The sequence below is a fragment of the Anser cygnoides genome, chromosome 7, assembly GCF_040182565.1.
Source record: "Anser cygnoides isolate HZ-2024a breed goose chromosome 7, Taihu_goose_T2T_genome, whole genome shotgun sequence".
Taxonomy (NCBI): domain Eukaryota; kingdom Metazoa; phylum Chordata; class Aves; order Anseriformes; family Anatidae; genus Anser; species Anser cygnoides.
Genome location: NC_089879.1, coordinates 30,706,004 through 30,722,303, shown reverse-complemented (window position 1 = coordinate 30,722,303; position 16,300 = coordinate 30,706,004). Strand labels below are relative to the sequence as shown.

General features: G+C 38.9%; 1 protein-coding gene across 15 annotated transcripts in view; it reads right to left on the bottom strand.

Moving 5' to 3' along the window:
* Positions 1–16,300, bottom strand: part of LDB3 (LIM domain binding 3) — a 121,760-nt gene that overhangs the window by 103,894 nt on the left and 1,566 nt on the right. For 8 of the 15 annotated variants that reach the window (XM_067000698.1, XM_067000699.1, XM_067000702.1 and 5 more), the window contains exons 1-3: positions 11,737–11,856; positions 11,515–11,637; positions 1,062–1,165 (exon numbers count right to left, since the gene is read on the bottom strand). In XM_067000698.1, coding sequence (XP_066856799.1) covers positions 1,062–1,165; positions 11,515–11,572 — 162 coding nt within the window. In that variant the 5' untranslated portion in view covers positions 11,573–11,637; positions 11,737–11,856. Of the gene's footprint in view, positions 1–1,061; positions 1,166–11,514; positions 11,638–11,736; positions 11,857–16,300 lie in introns of those variants that run through there. The other 7 variants (XM_067000709.1, XM_067000710.1, XM_067000711.1 and 4 more) reach the window with 5 other exon arrangements.

Sequence of the window (16,300 nt, the reverse complement as noted above, 5' to 3'; positions counted from 1 at the left end):
AAAATAGGGATGTGGAGTGTTTAATATTATGGAATCACTAAAATACATGAAAATATTCAAATAAATATTGGGAAATTATTTGATATTTCAACTTTACCTCAAGGTGGTCACCACCAGCTCTTGGATGGCGAGTCAGAATTTAGGCAGAAAAATGGTTTTAGTTTATGACACACTGAATAAACTATTTTTTTTACTGAGTATCACATTAATGTAACCATAGCATCAGTGGGAGGATATGAACAGAATATGGCATACGCGCTCGTCTTTTTTCAGAGTTGTTTTGGGAATTTAGTTTTTTTTTTTTCCTTGATAATCCTTGATCCGTATTTCTTTATTATAAAAATAGGTGAACTACAGTGGAAAAAGATAATCTTTTAAAGAGTTCTTCCTATACTACCTCTTTTTACAGAATTCATAGACACTAAGACACTGTCATACCAGGGAGGATATATGGACCAGCCATTACTCTCAGACAGCAGCCAAGAACAGGTACTTTAGGAGAAGATTAAAACTAAGGACTGCTGACCTTCAAGCCAGCACATTCACTGTAAATGTTCTAGAATTAAATGCCAAAAAAATAAAGTTTTTTCCTAACATGTTTTTCTACACATTGAACAAGGATGCTTACCAATCAACTACCTGACATGAGCTCTTCCTTGGCCTTCTAACATTGGAGACACATTTAATGTTGGGATCCAATATCATTTTTTCCAAAACCAGTGGAGGAGGATCAAGACTAAATTTAGTCCAAAAGGGTAATGTTATTTACAAGCAAAGCTTTCCTCAGAAATAGTTATCTGAACGTCCAGTTAATATGAGGCAAATCATTTTAAGTGGTAAATTATTTTACAACTACTCCTTTGTCCTGTTTCCTGGCTGACACGGAGTTTAATGAAAATAAAAAAAGTTACAGGACAAATTAATAATTGAGCTAAACACTCATTGTGGCAAGAGAAAGGGACATATCACAGCATGAAACTCAGATCCAGTTCTGAGTTCCAGAACTTCCCCATGGGAAGGATCAGCATCTCGCACTGTACTTATAAAATATAATACTGTACCAGAGTGTCCTGCCTCCTTTCCAGGTTGTCTTTAGGACACATGAACTCCAGGGAATTGTGGGTGGAGTGTATGAAAGATCTTATTGCAGCTGCTTGTACTGCACCTGTTCAAGGGATAAATAAAGCAGCTAAGTTCTAGTTTTGGTTTCATTCGCTGACAGTCCCTTGATGCGGAAAGAAATGATATACCACCTCCTCATCTTGTCAATCATTCTGCAAATATGTATTCAATATTGTGGAAGTGATGAATTTTCCCCCCAGAATGTTCCCACAAGCTTGGATAAGCTCTCTGACAAGTCACATACACATAGGGAAAAACTTATGGCTCATTGCTCCATACTCTTCCAGACAATAACCCTGTTCACATAAATTATCAATCCTGCAATTTCATCCCATTTTTACTAGGAAAGGGATTAGAATTAGGTCTATATGAAATCAAAATTAAAACTGAATTAATTCACATTCTCTGGAGCTTATGAAAAGTTTATTCTGTTGTCCCCTGCCCCTCCCCCCCCTTTATTTATGTCTGATTTCCAAAGCTTGAAGCATAATATCATACTGTATAAAAGAAGAAATATGCTTGATCTTTATGCATTGAAGATCCAGACCTTTTTTATGTGAGTCATTGGGGTCTTTCCATTGACATTTGGGACACAGATGTGCATCTTCACAGGGCACATTTTCCACAAAAGCTTGCTGTTACTCTGCAGGGCAGATTTTTTTTTTTTAAAAATCTATTTTTCTTGCTTGCATATTTCTTTAGGTCTCCTAAATAAAGATTTCTAGAAACACAATCAAGTAGATTATGTTAGCCTCAGAAGACACAACACAGGTTTAGAAAAAAGAAGCACATTCCCATACTGGGAAGCTTCACTGTGTTTTACCACTAAGAAAAGGTGGAAATGTTCACAATGACCACCCATTAGTATTTTTCAGGAAAAGTAACATGTCCTACTATCCACATTCAGCAGATTTTCTTCATTGAAAAGGTTGTAGATAGCAATCTAAAGCTGTGTTCTGTAGGGTCAGGAAGTGAAGCTCTGCAGAAATGTAGCAAAAGAAGGGAATTGCTGACGAGCAGGACAAAAACATTAGATTGTGGTTCATAGGATGTGTGGTTGTAAGAGGAGGAAATGGTCTTCCAAAAATTCTCCATGGAAATATACTTCACTCTAAACAGAGAAATGATACTGGCATTAGCTAAAGCTTGGGCTCCCCAACTCAGGGTAACAGACTATTTAACACAGCAATGCATGTAATCAGAGGAACAGGAAACCCCACAGCTACACACACAACACTTGTTAGCCTCCATAAGGTACCCTTTTTAACTAACTTCTTCGTGTATTGTTTCTACCAGAATAGTCTTTCCACCTTCCCCTTCAGTCTTCTATGGGAAGTTATAACACCTTGTGGAAGGATCTGTGATTTTCATGTTCCAAATGCAGTCTTCATTTCCTTTCTCCTCCGCTCAGAGTGCACTAAATTTAAACATCACTGAAAGCTGGAAGCAAAGAAAGGATGGCAGACCCCAATGAGGGAGAATGTGTGGGGCAGAGCAAGGAAAGACAAGCAGAGGAGGCAGCCCACTGCAGCCTTCTAGGCGTACAGAAGCAGGAGACAGCACAGTACCATCCCACATGGAGGAAGGATGAGTGCCAAGAGGCAACATTAGGGCTGTCCCACAGGACCACAGTCCACAGCAGTATCAGTGCTTGTCCTTGCAGTCATCTGAGGCTTCTGAGAAGAGATTGCTGTTCAGATGGGTTTGGTTTGTTGTTGCTCAAGAAAACAGCAACACTTGCAGACTTTTGACCACTTTTTGTCATCAAGAAAGTAAACACGTAATAGTGAAATCTTGTTTGCCCCATCACATATAGATGGCAAAAGGACTTGATCTTAAATAATTTGTTAGATCATTTAAGTAAACAAGTGAGACAAGAATCTTATAGACAGGAAAGTAATTTTGACAGTAGGGCAGGAAGGTATTCGTACTTTGCAACTCCTGACAAAAAAAATCATCAGGAAGACTATCCATTTATTTCCTAGAGTAGGTAATCTTAGCCAACTCTGATAAAAGAGAACATCTTGTTTTGGCTGTCTATTTCTTTTTTAAACACCTGCCATAGTACCAACTGCCCTTGGCCATTTTTGAACTGGCTATGACTAGGTAAGGAGAGAATGCTGACATTCTCAAATAGAGCAGGACAGTCCCAGTGACCCCCAGGATCAAGAAAAGGCAGCCCAAATTCACCCTAATACCAGAGCATTCTGATTTGGCACTATGTACCAGAATCTGGGGTTACATGTAGTATTTTTGGAATTTTGGATACCATGTCCCATTCCAGAAGCTTGAGGTAAATGTAGCATTCGTTCCAAATCAAAATAGCTTCCTAAGTTACAGGATGCTTTAAATATAGAATGAGAGTCCCACAGCGGCTTCTGAAAAGCATGCATGCCACCCTAACCAGGTATAGTAAGTACTACGATGCCTTAACAGTTGTTTTTTTTTTTCATGCCACAAAGATGAATTGCCACTAACACTGGCTTTAAATTGAATAGCCATAGATTGTTTAAAGTGTGTGTCCTTGAACTAGTCACCTTTAGTGAGAATAAGGGTTTATGCCTTTAGTAACAAGTATGGCTAACCAAGAGCAGCAAGTGAGGGAGCCAAAATAGCCCAGCAGCTGGAATTTGGACTCTAAGCAAGGGAAAGGAGGAGGTATGGTGCCAGCACATGAAAGGCTGAGTTCCTCCTAATCCTCAGCTGCCATTGCTACAAATCAAGTGTATTTAGAAGGATTTTGGGGAAAGGTTAAAACCTATTTATTCAGAGTCCAGGCACTAGACACCTGTGGCATAGATAATCACAACTTCAGCTACGCACGTGGGAGGTGCAAAAAGTAACTCTACCCTATTCAAGGGATTTGCATGCCTTGAAGACATTTGATCCATTACATCTTCCTAAAAGAAGAGCAAGAACTCACTGACTTTCTGGAAAAATGGCTGTTAGCCACTGCGAACAAAAAGAAGAGTCACCTTGTAGTAAACACGTTCAAGATGTCATCTGGAGACATTTGTAAGCTGGAAACTAATTATTTTCAGGTTGCCTACATCCAGAAACAGAGTGCTTACAGTCAAAGTGACTGGAAAAAATACGTTATTTCTTCCCCCTACAATTAAGAGCTGGTTGTTCTTGTTCCCCAAAGTCTCTCAGAAGAATATAGAAACAGCTTCACATTTGGGGGAAAATTATACTTTTCATAGACCCGGAAAGGAAAGTATTTAGGACTGTTCCCAAAGGACACCTAACAGGAGAGCTGGACTAAGCTTCAGGGCCATCCTCAGGCTGGCAACTCATTTGATCAAGCTTTTATTTCGCTGAGCTGCTATTGTAAGTTAAGGGCCTAATTAACATTCATAATTCTTTCCTCATCATCTATACAGCACATTTTGACAGATGATACTTGTTTGTTTTTTAATCTACCATATTATGTAAATCATGGGTCAACACAATGTGACCGAACAGCACATTTGTTGACATCCTTGTCCTCACTCTGTACTGGCAAGAATTCAATTCTTTATGAACTCCTATTCAGTTAAATATTATAGCATACCTTTATGAAGTTAGGATTTAAGAAATTTGACAATTTTAACAAGAAGCCTATTCTGAAATTTCATTCTCACGTAACTTTTTTATTAAGACTTTAATTACAGTAGTACTAGAAGAAACAGCCCTTTCACATGCAGTATAAACCATTCTTTTCAATTAGCATTATTCATTTTAAAGTATGCATAGCTGACATTGTCAGACACAGTTTAAAATTAATTATTTCCGTAAGACTTACAAGTATTGATTTTTATCACGCTCAGCAAAAGTTTCCCTCCTTCTCTCATCCTCATGATCTTTGAATGGGGATTAATAACTTACCAGCACACTGAACAGCCAGTTCTTTCTGCAACAAAACCCAGTGAACAAAGAAGAGCAGTATCTCACATCACATTGGACACCATTTAATGTTACTTTATAAAATGGTGGTATTTGAGGCACTTATGTACAGAAACTTCTAGCTATACACAAAATAAATCACATGTATCAAATAGTGGGCTGGAGCTAGCTGAGGATACAATCAATGCTAGATTATAATGAAGACCTTTCCTTTCAACACACTGCTTTAGTACTTCAAAGGCTACTGAATGCTTCTTATAGTTATATACAAACTGGATTTAAAAAAAAAATAAGGTACTCTTTACACTACTAATTAGACAACAGGAGTGACCAGATGAGAACCGCTGTTGCTAGTATAGAAAGTTAATGATAACATATTGGCAGAATAAATTTCACTCTGTGTCACATTAGCTGTAGAAGACTTGGCAATAATGTATTCAGAATGGAGCTAGTGACAGTGCTATCTGCTGTGTTATGGAAAACTGCCATTTGCTGAGTTCAAATATCTGACACTAATAAAAAGTATCACCTGAAAAAAAAGTGTTCAGCAGCTTTAAATACATAATTTAATGGTTACCTCCTGCTGCGTTTACTGGTTCTAAAGGATCTGCAAAATTATGTTCATTAATAATTAAGTGAATTTGACAATTTCTTGAAATACTACATCAGCTATATTCGCAACTAAATTAACTTTAAGCCAAAGGCGGAGGAATTTGTCACACCAGAATACCCAGTTGCCAGGGAACACTTAAATGTTAAAACAAGATAAAAAGCAACAAAACTCATTTGAATTGTGGACTTGTTAGGTTCCTTAGGTTAAGAAACCTCCTCCTCCTTCATAAAGAGGCAATAACTATGCTTATCCCCACTCTTGAGCTTCTCAGTTTCTCACCATTCTTGGGCCCCAGTTTCTTAACACACAACATTATGCTTCCTATTCAAGGGAAAGGTTATGTTTCCCTCTTAGAGGAAAAAGCTGAAAAGTCACTATGGAATTTATTTATTTTTTTTCTCTCCATCAAGAAATACTGACTGTATTTATAACCGAGTTAGTAATTGCATAGATTCTATTCAGTCTAGTTTTTTCATACACTGCACTCTCCTACAGATAATGCCACACCAGCACTGGTGATTCAGATACAATCACAACACAAAGAGAACAGCTGCATTTGGCAGGTCAAAAAGAAAGGGCTTCAAACCCACTGGTTATATATTATGTCAGAACAATGAGAGCAGCAGGTTTTATTATGTAACATCCTTTAAGCTAGTACTTCAGCTATTACAGACCATTATTCGTATGAATCTGGCCTACATTCTAACAGTGCTAAATGTTTCCCCTGAAATTCAGAACAGACAGAATTGAGAAACAGAAGCTTAAATAGAGCTATGCATGATGTCTGCAGAGATACTGCATGGAGTACATAATACTGTTTATATACTCCTGGCATTCAGCAATAAACTTAGTATTCAGTGATTACTTTAATCACACAAAAACAGGTAAGAGAGGCTGCCTTTCAGTTCCAAGCACATCTTTGCTTTAAAGGAAAAATCATTAGACCAAGAGCTGCAGTTAGTTCCATAACCTTCCTGAAAGCTATTTGGTGAATATAATACGCATTCAAATCACATTGCATTATGATGCTGAGATTTCAATAAAGACTCTTCCACTGGAAATCCTGAGTTTAAGAATGTAACAATAAGCCATGTGGATTTTTCAGAATGTTTTCTGAAAGAAAGTTAACAAAATATTCTTAGTTATGTCATGATTGCTTAACCAGAGGGGAAGAGAGTAGATCTTATGATGAAACTGCTTTGTGTCCTCCCCCAAAAAATCAGGTGTTGGTTAAAAAACAAACCTTCTTATAAGTTAGCGAGCAGCTTACATGAAACATCCATTGTGATTACTCCTCAGACCTCACATGGTATTTGCAGTCAGGACAAGGAAAGTTGTCTACCTCAGAATATCTACCACCCTACCTCTCAGACGACTGGAACAGCCAGCTTTAAATCTCTGCTCTGCTTTATTCAGAGTAGAGCCTTGAACTGAGACCCCACTACCCAGGAATGTTCTGATCCCCAGGCCCCTGAACCCATAGTATTTATTGGGCCAGAGAAATAGAATACAGCTATACCATTAGCTCCTTCCCTCCTAGTACAATAAAGATTTGCCACTCATGCAACCGTATCAAACAACTGCCCTCTATACTGTACTGTCACTCACAGCGTGAACGCTGACTACTGCAATACCTCAGATAAACAGTACCAAACCAGGGGTTTTAGGAGTTACTTGTAGAGTTAAGGCTCACAGAAATGCAATCACTTCTGATAACTGTGGCTCTAAACACACCAGAATTCGATTGCAATAGTTGGAGAGCATCAAGTAACTAGTGTCTCTCATGTCACCAACACATCTGTACATCCAACAAATGACTACGCATAATAAAAGTCAGAATTCTATGACTTTGCAAGGGATGACTGGATCGTTCAGGAAGTGATCTAAAAGTTACAGATCATCTCAAAGAAATATTGATGCCCACAAAATAGGTATTGTTACAAACAGATAAGAAAGTTTTGGAGTGTTCTTCAAAGCTGCTCTGGAAGCACTTCATTTCCCTGTCACAAGGAACTATTTGAAGTATAACTGTAGAAGACAGGAAGAATGTGAAACCATCTGTGCTAAGAAGTTACCAGTTTATCGAGCCATAAGACAGTCTTTAGATTAAAGTCCAATGGCTTAGTCCTACTCTCAGAAGTTGATTCAAAGTCATTTGAGTTTTTTGGGGAAAAAAGGGGAAACATCTCTACTCATCAGTACTTAAAAGGGAAGGCTTTTAGAAGACAAGGCTTACCTGTTAGCTTTATAGAATATCAATGATTCTAAATACTAATCTGCGGCTTTTAGGATTGTGAAGGACTTCACATTTGGAGATGAAACAAAAACTCTCACATTGGAGTTCTGGCTCTAGAACAATAACTGCTCAGTGATTAGATTCACCAGACATGGATGCTTAACATGTGACGTGGACTCAGCGTTTCAAACGAACTTGTTAAATGTCCTTAGTTCAATCAACGCAGGTACAGCTCACTCTTCTGTTTGCAATATATATTCACCACATGGCTATCCAAATGACAGCAGCAGACTGCATAGTGCTTGCCCCTGAGGTTTCCCTGCCTTCAAGCACAGAAGAAAAAAGCCAAGAAGGAATCCTTTTGCCCATCACTTGCCTGTTGTAAGGCACTGATACCTGATACGTAATAAAGCAAATGGGAGTACAGAATAAATATTATCACATAGTGCCTTGAAGGAAAAGCAGTCATAGTGAAAGGATGACATGTATTCTAGGGAATGGAGGAAAGACAGGACACAATCAAGAAAAGGTGCTAGTAAAAGCATCTTTTAATAAGGCATCTTTTCCTATTCGTGTTTCCCATTTCTCCTCATTGCACTTACATCATGACCAGATTTCAGCTACTCCTTTACTTAATAGAATAAAGCCAAAATAGTTCTCTTACACTTTGTTTAAACATTGTCTCCTTTGCCATCAGGTTCTGACTTTTCATTTGGAACCCAGGCAATGTTAAAAAAAATCCTCTCTATTAGGAAACAAAAAACTGACTGGACAATTACAGAGTGAATGTACCACTCATAAGCTACTGCACTGTTTTGGGCGATATTTCTGCATACCTTTCAGCTCACTGCATCACCTGCAAGCCAGTCTGTCTTACTAGAAAAGTTTGCTGTTATTCACAAATACACAAAGAGACTCTGCTGTCATATCTATCCATGTACAATCACACCACCTCAGGTAACTCTGCAATACAGCACTTGAGCTATACTTAAAAGCCTTCTTAGGCAGGATTAGGTCTATAAAATTAATTAATTCTGCTCACTTCAGACAGTTCATACCAGCAGTAGGAGAAAATAAACTGCTTTGCTGCCCACGTTAATTTTGGAAGACCAGATTTGCACATATGACCAGGCCACCTGTGTCAGCTCTTAGTGGTGCCAACAACCTGCAAGCCCCATTCACTTCAGTAGGAGTGACAGATGCTCAGCTTCACTAAGAGTCAGCCAGTACTATTCTACCTCTGGTACCTGCCTATTACATCTCATGAAAGAATTTGTTCTAGAGGGTAGGATGGCTTGTGGGGTGGGGACTAAAAAAATATCTTTAAGGTCTTCCCAGATTATTTTTTAATTCCATTGTTAAAGGAGTGTGAAAACTGCAGAGCGACCTTAACTCCTCTCCACTTGTTTTTGACTCCTCTCTCCTCATGAATACCTTGGAAATTTAAGTACAGTTTTTCTTTCCCCATAAGACGGCAATTATGATTGAGTACAAAGCTCACCTCACTTACGACTGTAAATTGCTGATAATGGGAATATCTGATCTATTTGAAGATATACTCATGTAAAAGATGATAATGTCCTTATAAGGTCTATTTTTTCTTTGGCAAAGGCCATGTGTAACACTGTGTTCCAATTAAAAATATCACAACTTGCTCCTACTCCAGCCCTCCCTAAAAGAAGCTATGTTCATTCCTGCATGCCTGCTTTTTCCCTAAGGCAGGCTACAAAACCCAATCTGAGCCAAAAGCAATCCTCTCAGCTAAGAACTGGGCCTCACTGAGGAAGATTTCAAAACATTTAACAGTGCTTTCTGATACTACTATTGCTAGAAATTCATCCAGCTGTGTGAAAAGGTAATTCCGCCCCACCTCTGTGAATCCAACCATTGCAGTTCCACTCCTGCTCATCACACAATTCTCAAAGGCCCCAGTAGAATCACATCGCCTTCGGGCACACTGAACGTACCTTAGGAGATCATAACCTGTGACAATGGGTTCGCTTTGAAAGAACTGTCATTTCATCTCTGCAAATGTAAGTGCCATAGCCCCAGATGTTGAATGGCAGACTCTGTGATTGAATTACTTATAAAAAAAAAACAACACCTTACAGTGCAGTCTGCAAAATGTCATGAAAATGCCTACAGAAGTATGTTGGTACCTCTCCGTACTTAATTTGGGTGCAATAAAGAAATACCAAAACTATTTACCAAATACCAAAACTCTTAGTGAAATTAATACAAGCGTATGAAGTAAATTTATTTTTTGTAGGCTTTTTTTTGCCCTTTTTTTTTTTTGGCATTACAACACAGACAGAACAGCTTCCCTTGCCATTACTGAAGAACAAAGACTGCTTTTGCAAAAGCGTTTATGAAATGTTCTTCTCATTATAGGACTTAGTGTTAAGGTAAATATGTGTCTATGGAGAAAGGAATACTGTGTATTAGAGTAAGGGAGATCAAATAAGACAGAGCTTTACAGTTTAAATATGAAATAGGATAGTTAAGGTTGCAGAAGCTCACAGATGACTCTGAATCATGATTGCTGCAGGGATCTCAATTTGATACCTACAACAGACTAGTTGTTTCACTATGAAAAAAAACTTTTCAAAGCAGTGTAGGTGGCTCCCCCCCAGTGGAGCAGACCATTTGTTTGCGTTTTATTTGTTTATCTGATTAAATCATTCTGGTATTCCATTTAAACACTGTTATGTAAGTAACCTCTCTTGTCACTGCTCTGCAAAATATGCCTTCTGCAGGTGGTCTGTGGAGGAACAAAGACATCTCTAAAAGATCTGAACATTCTGGAATAGATTTGAGACTGACAAAAAAGGAGGAAGCTGTAGGAAGCAGCATAAAGCGGAAATCTCCCAAACCAAAAGTTACATAGAACTATCTAGCTTGGTTAGCGAATAGTAAGGGGAAAGCTTATGAATTTCTTTATGGCGACCCAATGATTAAAAAAAAAAAAAGCACGAAAAAAAACTTTTGAGAAACCAATTTCTTGGGGGTGGCGGTGGGAGGAAGAGATGACTAGAAAATAAATGGACTAATCTATAATCAACAGATACATGAGGTAATTAATTATTAAGTCACATGCTGTTTATCAGCTACAAATGGAAGGCTTCTGCATAATTTAAGTCTGCATTTTAAGCACTATCTTCTGCTTGACGTGCCTAATTTTCATCCAATTATTGCACCCCCTCCAAGAGATGGACATATATCCTTATCTTTGTCCAGTTTGAACAGACTGAGACTTTACATATTGACAAGCAGTTACATAATTATTTTCTAGAAATACTATTTTGTATTCCCATTCATAGTTGTTCTACTCTCTTCCCCCAAAACAGACAGCACCAGCAAGGCCCCTGTCAGTAGAAAAAGAGACAACACCATACAAAATAGAACTGGAAGCACATTTAAAAGGAGACAGCATCATCATTCTTAAAAATATACAAACAAGAAATGTCTGAGACAGCATTGATGCCAGGCTGTGCTGTGAATTTGTGTATTTGGAGTCTATATTATATTCTCTGATTCTTTGTTCAGACCTAGCTGCAAAGATCCTCTATTTTACTTGGCCAGGTCAGAGCGTACATACAATTAATTTACTGCTACTTTCCAACCTAAACAGGCCCAATGAGGCTTTTTGCTCACTTACTCTGGAGATTGTCAAGGGCATGTTGAAGTCCTTGCCCCCCTGCAGTCGGAAGCCCCATGGTCCAGGTCCATTCAGAGTCACGCTGTAAGCCATCCTGTACCTCCTTCACAAGGCACCAAGACACTGCAGAACAGAAGGATGGGGTAGAGTGATGGGGTGAAAAAACACAGTAAGAAGAGCGCAGAGTTTTATATAACGACAGCAATTTTCTTTCTGCCTTGCCTGTTCAGTCGTGCCGGGATATCACCTAAGAATAGATGGGAGCTATAATGCAGATGCTGATATCCCAGCTGAGTAGGGCCCATAAAAGGTTTGTAACCAGACACCTACTATGCAAAGACTTCATGACTCAGAGGTCTAATATAGCCCCCAGGGAGGGGGGGACAGATCTTTCTAGGCTTCTCAAGACCCTCTTCATGTTCAGTTACTTCACGGGCAAAACATACTTGGAATAAAACATGCAAATAGAATCCCATGCTAAAATCCCAAATGTACAAATCTCATTTCCAGTCTATTAAACAATTACATAACCAGTTGTAATTTCTGATTCAGAAAATGTGTATTGTACAGTGATACATAACATACTACAAACAAGTTCTTACATATATATACACACACCTTTCCATACATAGCAGAAAAAAACACCAAAAATATGTATTTACCTTCTCTTACACTGATCTATTAAACTGAAATAAGTACCTACTACACACATGACAAAAAAACTTCATAACTTCATTTTTGGCTCTTGTTTCCATAGCCTACACTTTCTCAAGGGACAATTAAAATTTATTCTCTTGGAATGCAGATAGAAGTATGAGCTATTTCTAAGCAGCATTTGATTTCAATAGCATAAGCATAGTTTCATCACATACTTGTCATACTGTTTTGATACAAGTCTTCTAAAGGCATGACAATTAAGAATACAATTAACTAGCTGCTTCCTCAATTCACTCCATAATTTTTCATGGTTTATATACCATTTGTGTTAGGTGTTCCATAAAAAACTTTATAACCCTTATTTGGTAACACGGGATACATTTCTGCCTTAGACTGGGAATAACTAAAGCACAGAGAACAAGAGGGAAGGGGAGAAGCTGCTGGCAGAACTAAAAAGATAAACAGCTTCTGCTCTTAGGATAAAGCTATAAACATTAAATAACACTCACCACTTTCAAGTCATTAACATGTGCAGGAGCTCCAGAAGCACTCTAGTATATCTCTGCAGCACCCTTGCTTTTACCCTCACATTACAAAGAAATTCTCATTACATTAAGGTGAAAAACAAGCACAGGCTCTCCTCTGATAATCAAAAAGACAACCAAAACCACACAATGCACTAGTGAGGGAGCTCCATTTGGTAGTGTGCCAGTCTGCCCATGCACCCATCTTAAAATGTCATAGAAAACTGATGGTGAAACTACAGAGAGCAAATATTATCATGGCCTCAGCCTTTATCTGTGGAGTTGATCAATAATTTTTCAAAACCACATACGTCTTAGTTTGTTTAGCATGCAGAGTGGCAGAAAAGCCATTTGTACAAGGAAATAATTATGCACCACAAACTGTAGACTATACCACATAACCACATTTTTCAGTCCAAGGTCCAAATCAAACCACAGAAATTCACATAGGTTTGACTCAGACAGTAGAAGCGGCGCAAACCAAAACCATAGCAAGACACAGTTTCAAAGAAAAATGGTTAATGTCTCACAAATACTTATGGAGCACGTTTACATGAACTACATTTGTAAACTATCTCTGTATGAGGCCAGAAACAGTGATGTTTGAATGATGACTTAAGAGGGGGAAGAAAAAGGACTTTTTGCACTTTGAACCACGCCACTTTCAGCTCTTCCATTTATCCTGTAGGCCTCTTAATTCAGATACTGATTTTTTTTATTATTATTATTTTTGAAAAGGTCACAGGCACACACAAAAGAAATGTCCACTGCACTATTCCTCTCCTTTTTCTAGGAATTCACTGTGTTTTTCTAGTGCCTTTTTTTGGCTCCATTTCAAAGGTTCAGAAAAATATAAGAAAAACATGAGTAAAACAAACACGACAAGACATTGCTTCACTAGTAAAGAAAGCATTATAGAAAAAAAATATTGGAAGAGAGGTTACATTTATATGGATGATGAACTCCATGCATGTTACTATCCTGTACTTAAATCTTCAGTCATTTGAAAAATAAATAAATAAATAAAAATGGCAAAAACGATAACAGCATAAAACTGCACAGACAGCAAGCTGAACAGACCTAAGCATTAAGAAACAAATGCTGCTTAATCAAACACTATGTGCTTCTATCCTACTTTCACATCCGCAACATGCCATCTGCTTATCAGTTTAGGACATCTGAAAGGGTTTGTGAGATCCTTCAGGCTGGGTTGGGTGCTACGAAACTAAAGTGGTAATCTCATTAGGGGCACTCACATTTGAATGACATGTTCAGCTGAGGACACTTGTTTCTACTGCCTTGGTTTCTGTCTGTGTCCATACAAACATCCAGCGTAGCTTGGCACTTTTACAAAGAAAGTGCAGGCGATGTGCCTGCATCCTGGCCCACGTTGCCCTTCGACACAGCAGGACCTCTTTCATGTGCCCATGCAACCACTATCAGGTCCGCAGTTTTCTTCTTCCAGGCCTAAGTCCTTTCCTCCTGTTTTTGTTTCCCCTCTGCGAGCCCGCAGAAAGCTCCGTATTTAATTCTGGAGAACGGCAAACAGTAAAGAAGACTGTGCTGCAGTCACAGCTTCATTTGAGGGGATGCTCAGCATAGGTCTTGTTTGCCTTCTACAGAATCCTGCTACAGGCAGTTCAGAAAGCCTGTGATCCACCCAGGTGATTATTTCAATCCTGCCTTGTTTTCAGAGGCGAGACACACAGATGCATTCACCATGTCATGTATCCAGAGCAAACACAGGGAACTGGACTGGTGCAGCAGGTACGGTGCCATCATAGCTATCATCACAAACCTCCACAAAACCTTCTGGGAAAGCTGGGGATGAAATGAACTGTGTATATATAGTAGACAACCCTCTTGCTTTCAGAAGCCTGTGGTGTTTGGATTAGGTTTTAGTTGCTTTACATAACCACCTATTAGACTGTTCCAAAAATCACTTTTTGTTTGCTCAAATAACAGCATTTTGTTTCTCTTGGGGTGCCTTCTTTCCTACATTCTCCAGCTATGTCAAAACCTATGACGTGCATATAGTTCCCTTCCTTCAGACAGGAGCTATGCTGAGTCAAATGAGGCCACTGATGTGAGGAGTGACATTTAAAGGAATAAAATATATATTCCAGGAGCCAGGTGACATTTTCTCTTCAGATAGCAAAACAAAGATTTGTCCAGAGCTCACAAAGCCCCCCCCCCCCAGAGTTGTCCCCAGGTGACTGATAGGAACAGCTGCGAGGAAGCTGGATGGGTACCAGGCACCACGGGCCCGCAGTGCCAGCAGGCTCTGCGCGCAGAAGCGTGCTGCAACCCCCAGCAAATGCCGCAGAGCCCAGGCAGAGCCATCCCTCCAAAGCTGCGTCAGAGGCGTTACACTAGCGGAAACAATTCACATATGCTAGGAGACCATGTGGTATTACAGCGAAAAGACTTTAGGAAAGCTACAACTGCATGCTCGGGAGTGCATAGCCATCAAGTGAATGAAATAAAAACCACTAGTGTCAATGCTAAATTAACATGGAAGGAAACAAGTCATGGAAATTCCAATTGTTCAAGTTGCTACCACTTCGTTAGGCTGGCCACATTACTCATCATGTATTTTAATTGCAATGTTAGATGTGCTCCTGGGAGAGCCTTGAATTACTGCTACTGCAGCAATGAAGTTGTATCATTCGTGTCATTTCAGAAGTAGATTGCTTGAAAGTTTATTTGACTTCTGATCTGCAACAGAATGTGTGCTTTGACACACAGAAAGACACCTGTGAGGTCATGGTTGCTATAACCCTTTATCGTTTTCTTTGGGCAAGCAAAGTACTTGCACTGCAGAGAAAAGCTATAATTTATTTGCTGATAAAAAGATCTTCACCAAGAAGGACCAGAAAAAAGGACGAAATAGCATGTATTTACTGTATAATGGCTAATCAGTACTAAATAATTCGATACAAATATATACAAATTCTATACATCATCAATGGAAAACATTTTTAACTCTTAATTCCTACCCTGCCAATGTCAAACTGAGCGTAGAAGTAACTACTGGGAGCAAAGATTTTGTCAGCACAAGATCATTATTGCTTCCAAAGCAAAACTATTCTACAGTTCCGATGAGCTCATTGCCATCTCCTTTCCTTCACTGCTACAGCCTAAACTAAGTTCAATTAATCCTCCTTCTACTTCTACGTACAATATTGTTCACCCATTTAATCAAAATCCTTCTGTTCTGACAGAACTTCTGAGTTCCTCTGTCAAGTTGTTTTAAGTCTTGTAGTTTGTACTTTCTTCAGAAACTAAACTTTCTACCCCTGGCTTCAGCAAATTCTGCTTTGTCGGTATCTTTTTCACATGGCGGTTTACAGGTCCCAACAGAATATAGTATTCTTAGGGAGACAGCTCGAGCAGCATAATGGAACGTTTTCTCCCTTCTCTGTAACACAAAGCCTTCAGAAATACAGCTCAAACCACTTTCTGTTTGGCCCTTTGCTGCTGCCCGTATCACCTTACCAATTCATTGAATTTGCAGTTTACTCTCACTTCCAGAGCATTCGCCATGAATACTTTCGCCATTACGGAGAAAAAAAAATACACTTTTTTCGATATTAAATACTCTT